General features: G+C 36.0%; 1 protein-coding gene across 9 annotated transcripts in view; it reads left to right on the plus strand.

The window, feature by feature from the left end:
* Nucleotides 1–21398, plus strand: part of LOC144447817 (CLIP-associating protein 1-like) — a 95739-nt gene that overhangs the window by 18974 nt on the left and 55367 nt on the right. For all 9 annotated transcript variants that reach the window (XM_078137905.1, XM_078137913.1, XM_078137909.1 and 6 more), the window contains exons 2-7: nt 4029–4107; nt 6690–6793; nt 8392–8483; nt 9852–9927; nt 12007–12104; nt 13755–13822. In XM_078137905.1, coding sequence (XP_077994031.1) covers nt 4029–4107; nt 6690–6793; nt 8392–8483; nt 9852–9927; nt 12007–12104; nt 13755–13822 — 517 coding nt within the window. The remainder of the gene's footprint in view (nt 1–4028; nt 4108–6689; nt 6794–8391; nt 8484–9851; nt 9928–12006; nt 12105–13754; nt 13823–21398) is intronic.

Consider the following 21398-nt stretch of genomic DNA (forward strand, 5'->3'; position numbering starts at 1 on the left):
CTGGTATTTAAATCGTCACTGTGTTATGAAAACAATAGAAGAAATATAGATATGAAGATTTGACATTGAGGTTTTTTTTATTCGCAAAGTAGTATTGTTTCTTGGTAATCAACTTTGATGGCCTTAGAAAAAGTTTGACAAAAGGTTCTTGGCAGGAACTGCTACTTTAGGTCACGAGCCGCAAGCATTGCATTGAAAGTATTTAACCTGTCTACATAAATTGAACTGTAGTGATATTTCTTCTTTTCTCATTCGGATGTAAACCAGTCTCAACCCTGGACCAGGAGCAAAACAAGCTGCAGTTTAAATATCACTAACAATTATAATGTCATTTTGTATTAGCATAATAATGAAACTGTAAGTGCAGTACAGTAGGTCTGTGCTTGTAACCGTCAATGGAAGAAAAGGCTTGTCCTTTGTTAGTTCCTTTTCACTATTAGACCCTGGTAATAGGTTTCTGTCACCCTGTCACCCCAGACTACAGTTTCTCTCAATGCATCCTTTTAAAGTCACAACACCACTGAGCGGAACACCTTTTTTTCTCATGACCCCTCAGTGACTCCATATGACCCTTGACCTCTGGAGCACAAGTGTAGAATAATTTCTATTAATATTTTGATGTAGAGTTGTCCTTTCAATTTAATCCACACACTGTACTGGTTAACATTTCACAGAGAATTTATTTAGGTACATATACTAAAAGATACGCACATATACTCAAACAAGCGACATTTGTATTTTTTCTGACAAGGTTCACATCCTTTAATATTCTGTCAAGCTTTGTATACAAAAATAAAATTACAATGTATCACATTTTGATGTGTTAGGTCTTAGAATAGCAGTGTAGTTTTTTGGTACTTTGCATGACTCATTGCTAACACAACATGTTACAACCATAAACATTGTGATCCCATTCCTCATTGTTTTGTCAAAGTTAGATATTAAATATTACAAAGTAAACACTGGATGTAAAATATCCTATTTCCAGTCTAAGTCTAAATGGGAAATGATGAAACCTGATGGATCATATTACAGTACACTACATAGCACTCTAAGGTTTAAAGTACATCGTACACTGATAATTTTTCAATGAAATGAACCACAACATAATAAATCATGATGTTTACACCTCTAGCTATAGATTTACATACACATGCAGTAGTGTTAATAGTGTGCATATACATTGTACATACTACTACATATATAGACATGTATATACAGCTGTTAACAGTGAAGGTACCAGTTGCGAGATATCTCTAGTATCAGGCATTCATACAAATACACACATATACATGTAGGTTAGCAGACATGTAAAATGCATACCACTCACCATAGACAGTCTATGCACTCACTAACACCTCAATAAGAATTAAGAAACCAGCAACCCAGCAGTAACCCATTTTGCAATGGAGGGTGCAATGATACATCATGCAATGTAATGTGTGATATCCAACTGATATAATGTATGCAGTAAATCACTGAACAGTGCAAGATGCAATAACCAATGTTAGAATGGGATACTGTAGTAAGTAACGCTCTTTGCAATGGGGATATACATGTGTAGTAATTGATTTTGCAATTGGGATTCAGTAACTCACTATACATGTACTATGGGATGTAGTAATCCATAACTCACTACAATGGGGATGCAATAACGTACTTAGTAGTATGCACTACCGGTAACCCACTTTGCAATGCAGGATGCAGTAACCCACTTTGCAATGCAGGATGCAGTAACCCACTTGCAATGGAGGGTGCAGTAACCCACTTTGCAATGGAGGATGTAATAACCCCCATGTGCAATGCAGGATGCATATTGCAGTAACTCACTTTACAATGGATGATGCTGTATCCCAGTTTTCAAAGGGTGGTGTAGTACCCCATAACCAACTCTGCAATGGTAACGTAGTAACCAACCAACCATGCAATGGGCATGTAGTAACTGTAACTCTCTGTACACTAGGTATGCAGTATCCTAACTCACCATGTCGGATTCAGTAGCCTGCATGTACACATACTGTGCAATGGGGAGATGCAGTAGCCTGCAAGTACCGGTACACATACTGTGCAATGGGGAGATGCAGTAGCATGCACATACACATACTGTGCAATGGGGAGATGCAGTAGCCTGCATGTACCAGTACACATACTGTGCAATGGGGAGATGCAGTAGCCTGCATGTACCGGTACACATACTGTGCAATTGGGAGATACAGTAGCCTGCATGTACACACACTGCAATGGGGGTGGGGGTGCAGTAGCCTCCATGTACACATACTGTGCAATGGGGGTGGGGTGCAGTAGCCTCCATGTACACATACTGTGCAAAGGGAGGATGCAGGAACCCACATGTGCACACACTGTGCAATGGGGAATGCAGTTGCCTGCATGTACACAAACTGTGCAATGCATGGGGGATGCAGTAATCCACATATACACATGCATACTGTGCAATGGAGGGATGCAGTAACCCACATGCACGCATACTGTGCAATGGGATGATGCAGTAACCCACATGCACGCATACTGTGCAAAGGGGAGATGCAGTTATCCACATGTACACACACTGTCCAATATGGAATGCAGTAGCCTGCATGTACACATACTATGCAAAGGGGTATGCAGTATGGGGTCAGTGAATATAATAAGTTAACCACAACAAACCTGTCATTAAATCTGAAAACCAGGATGAATTGACTAATGGACTATAAATGAATATTCATCGCCTTACATTGAAACTTCATGAAATACCATCCCATGTATTAATAATTTTATTTGTCAGAGTAAACACCGCTGTGTTCAAATTTTGTGGTAGATTATCTATACTGAATACTACAATGTACAATGTATAGATGTGTGGAAGGAGAATTGAATTAGTTATGACCAATGTACTTGAGTTTTGTACTGCTTTAATTAACCATACATACATATACATACATACTGTAGACAGGTAAACTAGCCAAACAATGGCATGCATGAATTTAACTTATGCAACAGCATGTTCACTGCCAAGAAATTAGTAGGTATTGAGGTGATTACAGGGATGTTGTTGCTGTCAACACACTCTGATAAAATGGCATAAACTTGAGTACGTTTATCCTTGTTGAAAAGTTGATCAGAAGATTTTCCTCTCCGTGGTACACCTTTGCATGTTGTAAGGTATGGTTGTATTGGTAACATCTAGATTTTGTCATGTAGGTGGTATTTTTATACCAGAATTGAAGAATTTAAGCCAGTGTTTGGGGAGATTTCAGTACAAAACATTTTCTAATGTATCACTAATTTGCAAAGATGTGTAACCAGGTATTCATTGTGTAGTTGTTGTAACTGCTGCTTAAGTATTTGTGTGTGTACCACTACAATATGCGTATGTCCTTTAGTAGTGTTCTAGACTTGAAGTCAACACTTAGGGATCACCCCTTAAAGAGTCATAGGACTTTACATGTATGTGTACATGGTTATTCCTATGCCTACAATATGTCTATTCTTTTCCCTTGTAACCAAAACAAGTCTGTAGAAAAATATCGACAAGAAATTTTCCTTTATATATCATTTGTGTTTATTTTGTCAGTACTGTTGCTGTGCAGTGGTATAGCTATGGTGGTGTATACAGTACATTTCCCCCCAAAAAAGCCATGTAGAACCAGACCCTCCACCCACCCACTGGGTGGAGGGTCTATGGTAGAACTAAGAAAGTAAAAACAGTGCAGGTCATTGGAGATAAACTTACTCATTCACCATTATGAGTTTGAAATAGTAAGAAAGCAGATGTGTTTTGGACTGCAGACATGTGTCACCCTTGTTGTAGTAAACTCAAGGAATGATTTAGACTTCAAGTATTATTGTAACATCAATTCAAAGATCTGCTGTATGCATGGATAGTCCAGGCTACAAATTTTTTACCAAATGTCAAAAGGTCTCTGTGTTCATTTAATGTGAAGATGAAAAATGGAAAAATTGTAATTTGTGTATTATTTTTGATGATTTATTGAGATTTTCATTTCACGTATCTATTTTCTTGTTTTCAGGTTTCTCTACTAGGACTTGAAATTCTTGGTGCTTTGGCAGATCGTATGAAAGAAGGCTTCAAAATACATATCTCAACAGGTAAGAATTTGAACTTCTGATATTTAGTCTCGTTTATTCGCTCGATCTGTGACTGCTATACTAGTTGACTATCACCAGATATTGAATGAGTGTAGTAGTCACAAATACAGTAAGTAGACAGGCTGGTGATAATTTATGTAGGAAACTTGTAATCCAGAGTGATTTTGCTCAGACACAAAGGACTATGGGATTATCTGCAGTTAATACCTAAACTGGAGGTATCCATAAAATATACCTCCTACAATGGTCAGAATAACTGAACACAATTGTTTACATTATGATTGATTCATATTTATCATCACATTTCCCATGGTGCAACATTCAGGATATTCTACGTCTGAGAATATCTAGTTTTTGAAGCAACTATGTGTATGTAGCTTTCAAATGAGATGTCATAATTGTTCCAAAGTTGTTTTCTGAAGTGACTATCTACACCTCTTCTGTATGAAATACGAGTATATAGCTTACGATTTAGTATGTTACAGATATAAGACAGATTCTGTAAAAGCGGAAAGCAAATCCTTCAAAACAAACGTACTGAGGTGATCAATGAAGTGATGGAAAGGGGAGAAAGTTTGTGATTTATTTAGTGCCTCTGTCCTGATCTTCTTCTTCTAGTATAAGGATCAACTTAATAAATGAAGGCTCAGACCCTGGAAATGTGACGTATGCCTGGCGTGTGCAATTAAATAAACAAATAAATACAAATACATAAACACAGCTAAACTTTATTGGCACTGGTGGAATTTTTAAATGCATCAGGAGTTGTTTTGTGTACATAATCTTCAGGGAGCTGATTTCAGACTCTGCACGTGTGTGGATAGAAAGAATACAAGTGATATAATCGTATTTCGAAGCTGATATGTGATAGGCCAGTGTGTTCTCAGAACGTGAGGGATGTACACGTTGTTTTCATTGAAATGGTACATGTATATCAATGTCGACAAGGTGATTATTAATCTTATGGAACATCATAAGACTGGTGATACGATGTCTTTCATCTAGCGTTTTCCACTCTATACCTATGTTGATTACATTGTAGCAGTCAGTATTTCGTAGATCACCTCCATTATGTTGATTACATTGTAGCAGTTAGTATTTCGTAGATCACCTCCATTATGTTATAAACATGTCTTCATTCTTCAATTTATCGATTTGTTTACTTATTTCCTGTAAAAAGAAATAAAAACCTTTCTGTGTAGGACAGTGAAGAACTATGTTCTTTCCTTTGTTCAGAAATTTCACCGCAGGATGTACGACTTCACTTTTGTTCTGTTGGCATTGTCGCAGAGAAAATCCGTAAATTATGTTTGAATGAACCATACAAGAAAATACCTTTCCAAAACACAGGGTGACAGTTACTTGTAAATTGGTCTATTGTTATCATTTAGAGAAAGAGAATGGAGATTGGAACAATTGATTTGTATGTCATTGATGGTCAGACTGCATGGTATACTTGTACTTATAAAAAGACAGTGTGTTTTGTACACGTATTGTTCTCTCTTTTGTTTTTATCCACCTTTTAAACATTACATGTCAGTAGTAGAACAGTACCCTCAGTCCCTGGTAATCAGCTGAGTGTGTGTTGGACAAGAATATACATCACATTCGAGTTGCAAATTAAAAGTCTGTGTTCCTGTACATTTGTCCAAACTTCTGTATACATATTTTTGGTTTCTGTATATTTCACAATGATTTTTAGGGTATTAAGGTGAAATAAGGGAAATAAGAACTAGGGTAGATTTTATGGATATCTCTTTCAATAAGACTGTAGATTTGACCTTTGATCTGGCTGATCTTACTGCCATGATAGTGTTCTCACCATGCATGCATGGTGTGAGAACCCTTGCAGTTTCTACTGTGTAATGCATATGTTATTGCAGTGATTCTAGGAGAACTTCAATAAAACAGTTACACCTTAGGAAGATAGACTTTACGGTTTACCTATTTACCACCCAAAACCAATAATCTGATATACCAAAAACAGGTGACAAATGCAATTTATGTAGAGACACTGTGAGATATAGTTGATGGCAATCTATTGATTAATTGTACTCCTTTATTATCCATACATAAAGTTATGACATTTACTGCAGTTGAATCCTTGTAGGCTGAATACAGTTTATTGATCTGGGAGTGTACACACACTGTCTATGCTTTGTTCCCACTAATGCACTTGGACTTCACCTAAAGTGCCCTGTAGAGGGAGCTGTTTATAGATGACCAAAGTGATGTTGTTGACCAGTACAATGTTATATGTTGTATACATGTACATATGGAAGTGTTCTTCCTAAACAAAGTTACAAGTGTTCTGAGCTCAAACTGCTCTAAATAATCAAATAATGAATATTGAATACCATAACTCATGAAGCATCCAAGCTGGCTACTCAGACTCTAACCATTCAACCATCATAACTCTACAACCAGCACTACAAACGAACTACTGTAACCAATCAACCACCATGACTCTACAACCAGCACTGTACAGATAACAAACGAACTACTCTCACCAATCAACCATCATGACTCCCAACATACAACTGATATATTAATTATTTGTTTGTTATTATCTTTCTTCATAGTACTATCAGCAGTAATTGACAGACTAGGTGATGGTAAAGATCAAGTCAGAGATCAGGCACAAGCTTTCCTACAAAAATTGATGATTGCTGCAGCATCACCACAGGTGAGATGTTTCAGTTTTTTCAAGGTTTTACAGAATTCTATTAGACATGCAACTTTCCCACAAATGTAACTATACATGTACTATGGTGTAACTTTGCTGGTACTCTAATTGGTGCTATGTCTGTATACCTAGTTGTTTTTAGAGTTACCATCTGCAGAGTTGCTCACTGTACTACATATGATGTACCAGCTGTGAAGTTATGCAGTGGTACGTCAACGGTGAAGTACACTATTGTACCACAACTGGTGGGCTACCAGTACCACTGAAAGTACACTATACCACTGACAGTAGACTGAAGTGTGTACAATAAAGTAACACTGAAAGTTGACACTATGTACCAGTGGCAAGTCATACAGTGGGACATTAGTGATGCCCTACACGAGTGTACCTTTAGTGGAGAAGGCAATGTACTACTAATGTACCTGTAACACTGTTACATCATGGTGGGAATGTGTGTGTATAGGACAAGATATAAGCCATGTTCTCACTAGTGCAACGAGGTTGTCGAAATGCAACGTTGTTTGATCGGTAAACACCGACGGATTAACTCTTAATCCGTACTGGCGTCCACACGCAGTCATTTAGGTCGTTGTTTTGGGAGAATCGGCGGCGTAACGCAGCCTCTACGGATCAATATATGTATATGTTACAACTCATGGTAAACAAGAATGGCGGATGTGCAGCATGTTGCTTCACCTTCATATGCGATCAAGAGGTGTCCAACGCTTTAGTCGTCAACTTCTGGATCATGTTCATGAACAAGAGTTGCTTCCTTTGGTCACTAATGGGTATACAAGGAATTTTGAACGATACCGTAGGTGATCGACCATGCGTTTCATGGTCATGCTGTTTGGCTTTCTGAACAATGCTTTAACGCCAGTGAATAGAGCGTATATGATAATGATAGGAGTCGCACGTTGTTCTGCCATCCCATCTGTATCAGTCGTTGGCCTTGTGAACACTGATCAGAAGTAAAGGTCAGAGGTGGTTATATAGACGAATGTCGTCGCGAGAGGGCGTTTACGCCGTCGTGAAAGCGTTTGGAGGAATTTGCGTCGGCGCACCATTGCAGGTCCAGCTGTTTACGCCGGCGTTAATCTCCGCCGTTGTAGCAACGTTGTCAACTGTTCTGACACGTTTTTTCCGACGGTGTTGACATAAATTGATATAAACAACGTTGTCGACACCATCGAAAAGGCTCTAGTGAGAACGACCCTATAGTTTGGTTCTTAGTCATAGGAAATCTGCTGCTCGCCTTCCAATTTTAGTAATGACTTAATTCTTTTTACCCTTTCGACAAAAGTTGATGATGGCTGCATCAACGCCACAGGTAAGCTGATTAAAATGTTTGCACAATTGTGTGTGGCATCACATGGATTTCATGCCTTGTCACAGGAAATCTAGCGTTTCTACTTCACAGACATAGTATATAACTTGGCAAAGACAAACACTTTAAAACTGTGGTCATTCACTGGAAGTGGTTCCTACATCTCCAAAACAACTCCTGGAAGTAGAGAAGCTGTTAGTATGGAACACAGTTACATGTATTATCAAGTTTTCTCTGATTGATTAATTTTGATTGTCTTATTCATTTTCAGGCATTATTTGAACGTTTGATGCGAGCATTTTCTCATAAGAACTTCAGAGTTCGTGAAGAAGTACTTTTATGTCTCATGCAAACAATTAACACGTAAGTATTTCCATTATTATTAAGTCCGTCAGAAAAAAATAACTCTTTTGACGCAAGAATAGACGCAAAAGTATGATGATGTAAAAAGACAATAGAAGACAGCCAACACTGATGGTACCATGGATCATGGCTTCCCAGGGGACAAACATATTTGCATATAAATCAAGCTCTGAAAGTATATAGTACATTGTAATCATAGCCAGGGGTAATCTGCAAATGTTTCGTACCTGAATATGCACTATGACTATGTTTTGATTTATACTGTACAGTGCACCCAACTTTATTGTCCAAATAAGCTAATGCTTTGCTTGCTCGGTGGGAATGCTAGGCTAGCCCTGTACTTCACCAGTGCCATCAGCATGTGTTAGCAACTTGAAGGGCTTATGCCTACACTAGCCCATATTAACAGGCGACATCATTGCCAACACCAGGCTGGTACTAACATCTTACCAGTGTCATCAGCATGTGTTAGCAACTTGAAGGGCTTATGCCTACACTAGCCCATAGTAACAGGCGACCTCATTGCCAACACCAGGCTGGTACTAACATCTTACTAGTGTCATCAGTATGTGATAACTTGAAGGGGTAATTCCTGCACCAGCCCTACATGTATGTTAACATCTGGCTAGCTCAGTGGTAAATCAAGACTGGCACTAACACTTCACCAGCGTGTGTTAGCAACTGGAAGGGCCAACACCTGCACCAGTTCTCTGTTAACACCAGACAAACTCAGTGGTAACACCAAGCTGATACTAATACTCCCCCAGCATGTGTTAGCAACTGGAAGGGCCAACGCCTGCACCAGTTCTATGCAAACACCAGACAAACTCAGTGCTAACACCAAGCTGATACTAATACCCCACCAGCATGTGTTAGTAACTGAAAGGGCCACGCCTGCACCAGTTCTCTGTTAACACCAGACAAACTCAGTGGTAACACCAAGCTGATACTAATACCCCACCAGCATGTGTTAGTAACTGAAAGGGTTGCCAGTAATGCCTGCACCAGCCCTGTGTTAACATTATTATTAAATGTCAAAATACATAATTGAATAGAATATTACAGCCAGTTTTGTGTGGGTTACTGTTTGTGTACATGCATATATGTATTAGAGTCTGCGTGGTTGGATTAGTGCTGGCAAGTCTTTTTGTTTTCAACATTTGACATTTTCTAAGCCATATTTTTCATACGTGTTTTATAAATAACTTATAAATATCCCGTCTAACATTACATTTTATTCATCACTGTCTATATTGAATTTCATATTACAAATGATTACATTAAACATTAATTGTTATATCATGTGATCCAACATCTCAGATTTCAGCATTATAAAAACGGAGTCAAATTGACTTGATTTTTTTCCAGGTATGGTGCCTCTTCGTTGTCATTAGCTAAAGTTGTACCATCCATATGCAAATTATTAGGAGACCCCAATAGCCAGGTAAGTCAACTTCAAGATCAGTTTTTTTTTGTAAATCATCAAAATTTAATGTTAGGATATATGTTGATGTTTTATTGTACAGCACCTTTGATAAGCTTACAAACCCAAGTAACAGAGAGAAGACATCTGGTGAAATTTGTATGGATTTGAATTTCCATGCCTTGTAAAGAAATTCTGGTATGGAGTTATAGTGTCAAAGGGGAATATGGTAAAAATAAGGTACATTTTTAAATCATTTAGCATAATTACGGTGCAAAACCCTGGCAACAGAAGGGAAATTTTGGTATGAACTTGCATAATTTTGGTGTGGAATACTCACACTTCACAGTTGAATGCATAGGGAACTTGGGTAGATTTTTTGAACTTAATGCCCTTATCAAAAGCACTGATTTAGCTTACCCTGAAGACATTCCAAAAATCCAGTGTCAGTATAATGTTATTATAACCGAGAATTAATGTTAACTTTTAGTGCAGCCTTGCCACTGGCACTTGTTTCTAAACAAGAGTTGACAATTTAGACTAAAAGATTATTCATTTTGTATATTTGTATCGTATGTTTCTTTCAAAGTGTAGCTTATTTTTGTTATCTGGTGAAATAAATTTCTTTCATTCATTCATTCACTGTGTGTACTGTCTACACTGTGTTGTAGGTGAATAAAGTATCACCCACAATAACTAATCTTATGGTCTATGGACAACTTTGATATTAAAACTGAAATGTTGCGAACAACATTGAAGACTTTGCTATAATTCAACAGTTTGACAATTAAACAATGCAACATCAAATTATTAAGTTGTGCCAGACCACTTCAAAAATGCCCTTCAAAACTGACTGAACTTTCCTGCAATCTGCCTGTGTTGAATTTACTCTGTACAAACATTTTGTACACCCACATCATTTCAAATACTGTCATGAACAGTGTTACAGCTAGCAAGATTTTTGTTCTACAATTTCCTCAAAATTGTGTGGAAAAACAATTGTATATTATATAATGAATCTCAAATAAAGCTGCTATCCAAATTTATTTTGAAAATTAATCGAGCAAAATATGCAAGTCGATGCAAATTTTACCAAATCTTTTTTGTGTGGCGATGTGGCTACCAGGGTCATAAAAAGTTAGCAAAAACAGAATAGATTGAACTCTATACACAAATAAAACAGACGAGAAGTAGTTATATTTTGCATTATATTTAAATACTCAGTAATTTATGAGTTCAGACAAAGTGATATTGGCTATTCAAATTTTGAATCAACCATACCTTCAGGGTGAAATACTACACAAAGTTTTTATGTGACTGACTGATTATAAGGTAGCTTCTGTTTATAGCCTTCAAGTAATTTTATAATTTGTAACATCATAGGTTGATTGGTGTGACTCATACTATTACTTTTATAGTGTCAATTTATGTATATCCTTAGTTTTATTATTCACATTAGGTACAGAGTCCATTTTATAAGTGTTCTTTATTTTTATATTGTAAGCATACACTGTATTATTTGTACCAAAATACATCTACTTTATCAAAGGTCAAAAAATTATTTGTTTCTCTTGTCAACTAAAGTCAGTGAATGAATGAATACATACATACATGTATATACATTCATAAATAACTACATGTACGTACATACATACATACATACATACATACATACATACATACATACATACATACGCACGCACGCACACACGCACACACACACACACACACATACATACATACATACATACATACATGCATGCATGTACGCGCACACACACTCATACATACATACATGCATGCATGCATGCATTCATGCATGCAGACAGACAGACAGACAGACAGACAGACAGACAGACAGACTGACACATACTCATACATGCAGATATATTATTACACCATAATATACTACAACTTTACAGATTTGAATCATCCCCATGACAACGAACCATTTCTTATTTGTATTCCCAGTATCTTCAATACTTGTATTATGTCTATTGTATTCAGCCATAGTATTTCTTCCCATTATAAGTTTTTCGCCTTTTGAAAATGTTTTTATTCTGCAAGACATCTAATTTGCCATATATGAATTGTTTGTAGGTTCGAGACACAGCTATTAACACTTTGGTTGAGATTTATCGACATGTTGGAGAGAAAGTAAGAATTGATTTGGGAAAGAAAGGGATTCCATCATCAAGGTAAGTTAGATGAAATTGTGTACAGTGTGTGTAGAGTGGAACATATTCCATCATTATGTACAGTGTGTGTGGAGGGGAATATATACTAGCATTTGAACAGTGTGTGTAGAGTGGAACATACGCCTGCATTATGTATAGTGTGTGTGGAGGGGAATATATACCAGCATTTAATATGTACAGTGTATGTGTGGAATGGTATATACACCAGCATTATGTGGAGTTCAATGTGTTGAAACAGCATGGAGTAGGATCTATTTGGGTGTCTGTGTCTGTGTCTGTGTCTGTGTCTGTGTCTGTGTCTGTGTCTGTGTCTGTGTCTGTCTGTGTCTGTCTGTGTCTATATGTGTGTCTGTGTCAGTCTGTGTGTCTTTGTCTAGTTCTGTGTCTATGTCTGTTTGAATGTGTATGTTATATTTGACTTCAGAGAAGTGCATGTAGATCACATATACAGCATTGAAAACGAACAGGAAGTTTAGTTATATTTGTTGGAAGTAAAATGTTTTACAAATCTAAGATAAACCTATTGTTTGATTATTACTTGGTCTCTGTATAAAGTTATGTACATGTAGCATGCATGGGTTTTCCCAGATGTTGTATACTTAACATGTAAACCAAATAACAGAGATGTTTGTAATTGTACAAAGTGCTATTAAAATGATCAGGACATGAATTTATCCAGCCATGTGACAGTTACTGTAAACATGAAAATTTTGCTTTCGACTTATTTTTCTTTATTTCACTGGAAAACAAAAGTGCAAAAAATAAATAGTGACTAAAATGCCTTCTCATACATGAAAACAGTGTACCAGTTTGGTAATTAGTGAAAAATTAGTCTTTGAGAACTAGCTGAAAACTGTAAAATTGACAAATTTACCAGTAGTGAAAATATCTAGGTTCATAGTATATTTCCAGTTTCAGTCAATAGGGTACTGGAAACTGTCATATTTGCCATTTAACAATGAGAAATCAGGAAAGGTACATTTGCTGTGAATAAGCAGTATATATGTAAATTTGATCATCATGTACTGTCCTTGAAAAAACAGACTATATCATATGTACATGTAGAAGTTATGTAAATAGATATTATGTTTACAAAATGCATCTCATAACAGAATTTGATGAGTTTTGTCACAGATCTTTATTTTACAGCAGAGGATATTACATGTATTGAATGATGTGGTGATAACTTATTACTACCAGCATAACCCTCTGTTGTCACCAGAAATAATGTAACTTACAATATAATTGTTAATTAGTCTGTTTAATGTTGAAAATGGCGTCACTAAATCCATGTACATGTATACATGTTGTTCTAGCTTTCTTAAATAACTTATGATGATCAAGTAAGCTTCATCAAATAGAAGAATATGGAAGCTTTCATATAGTATGAACTTATGCACACACACACACACACACACATTCACACACACACACACACACACACACACACACACACATACACATCTACATGTAACATGTAAAGCACTAGTAAACTACTTGCAAGTACAAATACCTCAGACTGAATACTGAGATGTCTTGAAGAGCGCCCTCACTCGACCACAACAGTTCACACTTTAGTATTGTTGATAATACATTGAGATCAGGGCTTTGTTGTGACACAGTACTTGTTTATTACTCTGTCCATCACAGATTGTCTGTCATCTATAACAAGTTTGATGAAGTCAAGAAGTCTGGCAGAATGATAGCCCAAGACACAGGTAAGACATATAAAACTTTCTACTTTACTAGAAATGTTATCAATCGTGCAATGACTGTGGAATAACCTGGTACTGAATTCTGTCAGTATTTCATTGTACCGGTATTATTGATAAGAAGACACCAATTGTTAAAACCGGGTCTGACTTTTCTATTATTGTTGCTTCTGTGATTCCTTTTTGAAAAGCCTCAAAGACTTCATGTCAAGATGACCAACATAAGGAGACAGCCACTCCTAATGTATCTGAATACATGTAAAGCTTGTCCAGACAACCACAATATAAACAAATACATGTCAGTGAAATGGACATTATAACATTAAGAAATTGTCCAAAGTGAAATTTGACATCACTAGCATATACCAGGTAGCTTGTCAGTAAATAACATCAGGACAGTGGATTCTTTAGGCACTGTTAGTAGAGAACCCTGGTGAGAGGAGGGAAGGAGTTTATTTGATGGAATGGACAGCTGTTCTATAGATTTAATGATAATATTTAAGGAGGTCCCTGGTAAAAAGATAAAAAGTATGAGCGTTCTCATAGATTTCACCCTTTTAAATTGTTTTCAACAAAAATTCTGTGTGATATTAGTTGAAATAGTTTAATAATGGAGGTATGTGAATTTATGTAAGACTAAGTGTGGTATTAAGAGATTTGTTTGTTTTGTTAGTCTTCTAAGTAAAGAAATGAGCAACAGAATGAGTACTCTTAGATAAGTCGGTCTTCTAGCTCTGTTTACAAATTGTCTAAGTGTCCAGGTCTAAATTTAACACTTTTTGATGTTAAGTGTTCTTGGATGTTAAATGATAGAGAGACACAACCAAGTACTAGCCTGTCAGGCGTAATGTCAGAATCAACGGGCGTAATGTCAGAATCAATGTCTCTAATACCTGGACTCAAGGCCACCAAGTGTTTCAGGTAAACAATAAAATTGTTATACATAGGTGGTTTCGTGTTGCTGTTGTTTGTCCCAGGGACTACTCTAATGGAGTGTATTGTTTGTAGCCAATAACAATTGATGAGTATAGTATTTTATATCAGTGGGCAGCTATTGTCATTTTAATTAGCTGTGAAATCAGATCCAACAGACTGCAACCACTCAGGAAAACTTTGATACTGTCAAAATGGCTGTAACACACCTGTCAAAATAAATACAATGTTACAAATCTGTTTCATTTTTTAAAAATGAGAGACTCCCATATATGTTTATACAAATATATTAAGTTATTTCTTATCAAGTATTTGCCAAAAGTTTTGTCTGGAAACAGAGAGATAGATGTGTACTCACATTTAACATCTTTCTGTATGTCTACATGTATAAATAAGGTCTGGGGACCCTGGTAACAGAGTAGGCAAATCTGGTTAGATTGCAAAGCTTTCCATATCGTATACAATAATTTTGGTGGTGAACCCTTGTAAAATTACTGGGGAACTCATAGTTTTACCTGCTTACCACTCGTAACAAAAACACTGATCTAAACATACTTACAAAAGTAATGTGGGAACTAACTTGGGGGGGGGGGGACATTGGTGAACTAAAGAAGATTGTACTTTGCAACAACAAACCCCTCCCCCCAAAAAAACACAAACAAACTAAAATAAATAAAAGAAATAATATTAATTTAAACAAATATCATCTTGTTGACTTGAGTCTTTGGCTTGGTCTGTACTTCTAGTTTCATTTCATTTGAACTATTTAGCAATCCAGTTATTTGGGGCAACCTGTTGGTTCCTGGACTAACGAAAAGATAAGGATTCTTTGAAATCAGTCAGATAAGATAAGATAACCGTCATTCCCTTATTGCCCCCATTATATACGTAACTGAACTCTGCATATCATCAGTAAATGTCGTGTCTTTTCTTTAGCTATAAGATAAATAAATATGATAAATAAATAAATAATTATGTATCACATTAATACCATAAGACTGGTATGTGCCAATTGAATTATTGATTGACTTGGTGATAAGATACTAATACTGTCTAATGTTACTAAACCAGGAATAATGACAGGTGTGAATCTGTATGTATCCCAGCATGTGTTTAGGTCAGCTTGAGTTTTATTAATAATTAATACCAATGCACTTTGTTCACATCTATATTATATCATTCATAGACCATTGTTGTCACAAATGATTTGTTGAGTTGAAATCAAATCATACTGAAATCCCAATGTTTATAATGTCATGAGAGAGTGAGCTGCCTTTATACTAACAGGAAACTGGATGCTAACAGTAATCTTTTGAAAAACTACAGGGAAGTTAAATGCTGACGTTTAAATCCCATGGTCTTTGATTAGTTATATCTTATCAGTGAAGCTATCTATACAGATTCAACATAACTAGTATTTTGTTCTAGACTAATATTTTCTATAGTTCTACCAAACAATTATTTTTCACACCCAATTGTTCTTCCTAATCCAACATGGACTTGTAAAGACAAAAGATCAAAACAAATACTATTCATATATGTTAAATAATACAGACTATAATGTAATGAGTTCCAATGGTTATTTTTTGTTTCATTTTGCATTACATGTATCCTTGTATTATTACATAAAATATACTACAACATGTAGAATAATGTTCAACCACTAATATTTGGGTGAGCATTGTTGTATTAGTTCAGTTGTGCAGTTCAGTTGATTAAGGGATGAATGTCCGCGGATAATGAAGTCTCTTAGATCTTGTTTGTCGTGTGAAAGTGCAGATCATGGTTATGCTTAAAGTCATTTGTGTACTTTGACCTGATGACATGGTTTGGCAAAGTGGGTGCCTCAAACCATACAGAGAAATAAAATAAACTGTAAATTCCAGAATTCGACCTTAAATTGTAAATTCCAGAATTCAACCTCAGTATTGGTTACCATGGAATATAGATGATGACTCATAGATAGATAGCCAGGAAGATTTCTATACTTACTGACAATAATGATGACTACAATCTAGTAGAGTTCTAGGCTATCTACTCAATGTATTGCTGAGTAGGAAAGTATGGATTCCAGGGATGTGTGTGTGTGTGTGTGTGTGTGTGTGTGTGTGTGTGTGTGTGTGTTGTGTGTGTGTGTGTGTGTGTGTGTGTGTGTGTGTATGTAATGTATAGATATGTGGGTATGTATGTGTGTATGTATCTATATGTGTCTTGGTGTATTCATTCTGAAAATGGTATGACAAAGTGTTCTTGTACAAAGCACCATGTGAATGGCCTAGAAATCAACATTCAATATTTACTATGACTTTCGTAAGGTAGATTTATTTGTTGATAATGTTATGTCCATGATGAGAAACCAGAACTTTGTAGAATGGATTTGTACACTTCATAGAAATAATAATAGTATTGATAGAAATATATGGTGAGGTAATAATTGTACAGTCATCAATCAAACTCCAAGTCTAACCAATAATGTTACAATTCATGATGTTACTTTAAAGGGCAGTGAATAACAGCTATTTTATTATCAGAACTAAAACTGCAACTACAATGTAATTGTCACTGTAACCATACTATCATTAATACAATGTCGCCATGGCAACTCAGTAGTTTCCTTTCTTGTATTAGCGGTTCTTGTCTTTACATGGTTAAGCTGTGCTTGGAAACAGCCTGCCATTGTTTTGACCTTATGTGACCTGTTGGGTCAAGGGTCAAGGAATTTATTAGATAAATTAGTATCACATTACAGACTTCTAGTGTCAAAAGTATGTAAGCATGTGTTTTATCAAGCTGAGAGACCACCAACAACTGTAGACCAAAATAGATTATTTGACTTTAATAATATTTTATTTTATTGTGATAAATTTAAACCAACATAAGTTACTGTTACCATTACATGATGTATTAAACCATGCTACAACCTGTACAAGTTGTAGTCATACATAAATTGAAATTTGGATGAAACACTTTCATGTTGTGTATCTTGTAGGAAAATGCTCTGTCATGACTCTTATCACATATTTGAATGATAAAGAATATCAGACGTTGTTTACTAATGAATTTATCGTGTGGCTTGCCATAAGAAATGATATTTTGGTAGTTTTCCTCAACAAAAAAATTATAAATTAGTGACTTTTACTAATCACAATTTATCATATCCAAAATAAGAACGATTATGCAAAATGTTTAATGTTGTTGATTTTGATTTTGATTCCATTTCAATATTCTACATGTATGCATGAAATTGTATTTTGTAAAAATAAATTTATATTGATTCCAAAAATGGAATACAACAGGCATAGCATTTTGGGGCACTTTTGTTACCATGGTTACTGATTGACCAATAAGCAGCATTGCTATTGTTACCATGGTGACTGATTGACCACTAAAATGGCATCCATAACAGATTTGATGATTACTATAATTTTGCTGTTACTTACACCTGTATGATGAATTCACTGTGAACTTACATGGAAGGTCAAAAATCCAAATATAAAATGGTTATTAATAGCTTTGTCATCTGTTCATGGGAACACAGTCCAGGTATGTTGTTGTGCAAGGTGTGTTATCCAGTTGTTTCTAGTGACCCCTACCAGTAGTTAAGTACTGTAACACCAGATGTGAATACTTTTAATGAGTACAATAACACATAAGGTGTGACAGTATACAAAGTGAAGGAAGGCAGAGAGGTGTTAGATATTTGTCCCTGTTAAGTATTGGTAGGTTATATGAGATGAAATCCCAGAATACTTGCCATGAAACCAATGAGCCATTACATGTTGAAATGCATGGCTGGTGGTTGTGGACAATTGACTTTATAACTTAGCTACAGTGGTGTTTTTGTTGACCCTATCTGTGTGTTGCTACCCAGAACAGAGGTTAGGGTTACTGGGATTGAAAAATGTGAAGAATTTCACAATAGTTTGAGACTCCATGAAGTGACAGTAACGTTTTGAGAGAATCCATGAAGTGACCGTCACATATTGTAAATTGTGGGACTTGTGCTTTTACTAAGGTTTGGGATACAGCGGGGCACAGTTTGTGAAAATGATGTTGATTAATTTCTATGCCTTGAACCGTAATTTTAGTAGGGAACCTTGGGAACAGAGGAGTGAAATCTGATAAAACTTGTATAGATTTCATAACTTGTACCATAATTTTGGTTGAGAACCTTGGTAACAGAAAAGGGGAATGTTGTAAAACTTGCATAGATTTCATAACTTGTACCATAATTTTGGTGGGGAATCCTGGTAACAGAAGAGGGGAATGTGGTAAAGCTTGCGTAGATTTCATAACTTGTACCATCATTTTGGTGGGGAACCCTGGTAACAGAAGAGGGGAATGTGGTAAAACTTGCATAGATTTCATGACTTGTACCATAATTTTGGTTGAGAACCTTGGTAACAGAAAAGGGGAATGTTGTAAAACTTGCATAGATTTCATAACTTGTACCATAATTTTGGTGGGGAACCCTGGTAACAGAAGAGGGGAATGTGGTAAAACTTGCATAGATTTCATAACTTGTACCATAATTTTGGTGGGGAACCCTGGTAACAGAAGAGGGGAATGTGGTAAAACTTGCATAGATTTCATAACTTGTACCATAATTTTGGTGGGGAACCCTGGTAACAGAAGAGGGGAATGTGGTAAAATTTGCATAGATTTCATTACTTGTACAGTACCATAATTTGGATAGAGAACCCCAGTAAAATTACATTTGGATAATCACATTCAATGTGCCCTCTCAGCCAAGTTGATGTGTTGATGATGTATAGCATTTTCTTGTCACCAAATTTTGATATTCCTCTGTCCCTTTCCTATGTGATGACTAACAAGCAATCTCAGTTTTGTATCATTTTGACCCATAACAATGAAAAATATCTTTTATAGGCACATTCATTGAATATATTTCGTATGGTCTCTTACCACAAGGGGCAAGTATGGCCCAATTTATGCAGAATGCATTTATGGACTTTTAAAAAAACTACTTTGGAAATGATCCACATGGTATCAGACACATGGAGGTATAAATATAAGTCATGAGTCCTGTAGGTTATTATGTGAAGTAGGCAAAAATATTGTTGTGTATGTCAAATGTTAGTGGTGTAAGGTTCCATGTACAGTGTTTAGAAGTATATCGAGTCAAAGGACAAGGTGTGAAATTGTTATGTTGTATGATTTGTGTTAACTTGCTAGCAATGAACTGTGTAGTGGTGTTAGTCAGTACTTGATAGCAATGAACTGTGTAGTGGTGTTAGTCAGTACTTGATAGCAATGAACTGTGTAGTGGTGTTAGTCAGTACTTGATAGCAATGAACTGTGTAGTGGTGTTAGTCAGTACTTGATAGCAATGAACTGTGTAGTGGTATTAGTCAGTACTTGATAGCAATGAACTGTGTAGTGGTATTAGTCAGTACTTGATAGCAATGAACTGTGTAGTGGTGTTAGTCAGTACTTGATAGCAATGAACTGTGTAGTGGTATTAGTCAGTACTTGATAGCAATGAACTGTGTAGTGGTGTTAGTCAGTACTTGATAGCAATGAACTGTGTAGTGGTATTAGTCAGTACTTGATAGCAATGAACTGTGTAGTGGTATTAGTCAGTACTTGATAGCAATGAACTGTGTAGTGGTATTAGTCAGTACTTGATAGCAATGAACTGTGTAGTGGTGTTAGTCAGAACTTTGTACAGATTTTATAGCGTGATTTCAATGCTTTGGACATGTCCTAATAATCTTTATATGCATAATGTAGAATGAACATCATAAACTCTTTAAAACATGTACTGTTACTTTTTTCAGGAAAACTCTAATCCAATATGGCCACCGAATACTGTGTTACCCCAAATTTTCTTTTTACGTTTTATCATTTTTAAAGGACCAGTAGAAACTCCCATATGGAAAAGTGTGGAGAACTTTTTTTAGAAGCTTGATTTTTAGGAAAATTCGTGTCTAAGGCATAATTTAGGTAAATTGGTGTCTAAGGCATAATTTAGGAAAATTGAGATGTGTAATTCATCGTGCCAATATGTGTGTTATGTTTGATATACACAAACACACTGTAGAAGTGTGACAAGGTAATATTAAGATATCATACCCAATAGTTTTCTTTGGTCAGCCAAGGAAAATTTGAGTGGGGTTCTTTAGCACCTCAGAACCAATAAATTAATGTAGATGTATGTTGTCATAACAACCAGGGTATAAATCCTACATTATCTGTTTGAACCCCTTCATCATGGCTGGTGTAAGATGTAAAGTGTGTTGTGAAGGATTGCATAAAGTTTTTGTTTTTAACAGAGTCATATACTTATTATAAAACCATTGCTAGGCCGATAGATTTTCAGAAAAGAAAAAACTTTCTACAAACTTTAACCTTTCGTCAGCTTCTATCATCTTGTGGTACAGTAATAATAGCACACAGGTCCTGTGGAGGAACAATTGCCTGTCAGCGTAAACAAATAAATGAGTCACTGTTTGGTGTTCATGTCACAGCAAGCTTGAGGGTTGACATAGGGCAAGAAAAGTACAAACAGAAGTTTGCCCTTAAAGTATTCTCATGGAATGTATCAGGGCAAATTCACTACAATTAAATTCCATAGTTTATTATACAGAAGCAGAAATTCTTTGTAGCAGTATTGTGACTTATTTAC

This window comes from Glandiceps talaboti, chromosome 16, assembly GCF_964340395.1.
Source record: "Glandiceps talaboti chromosome 16, keGlaTala1.1, whole genome shotgun sequence".
Classification (NCBI taxonomy): domain Eukaryota; kingdom Metazoa; phylum Hemichordata; class Enteropneusta; family Spengelidae; genus Glandiceps; species Glandiceps talaboti.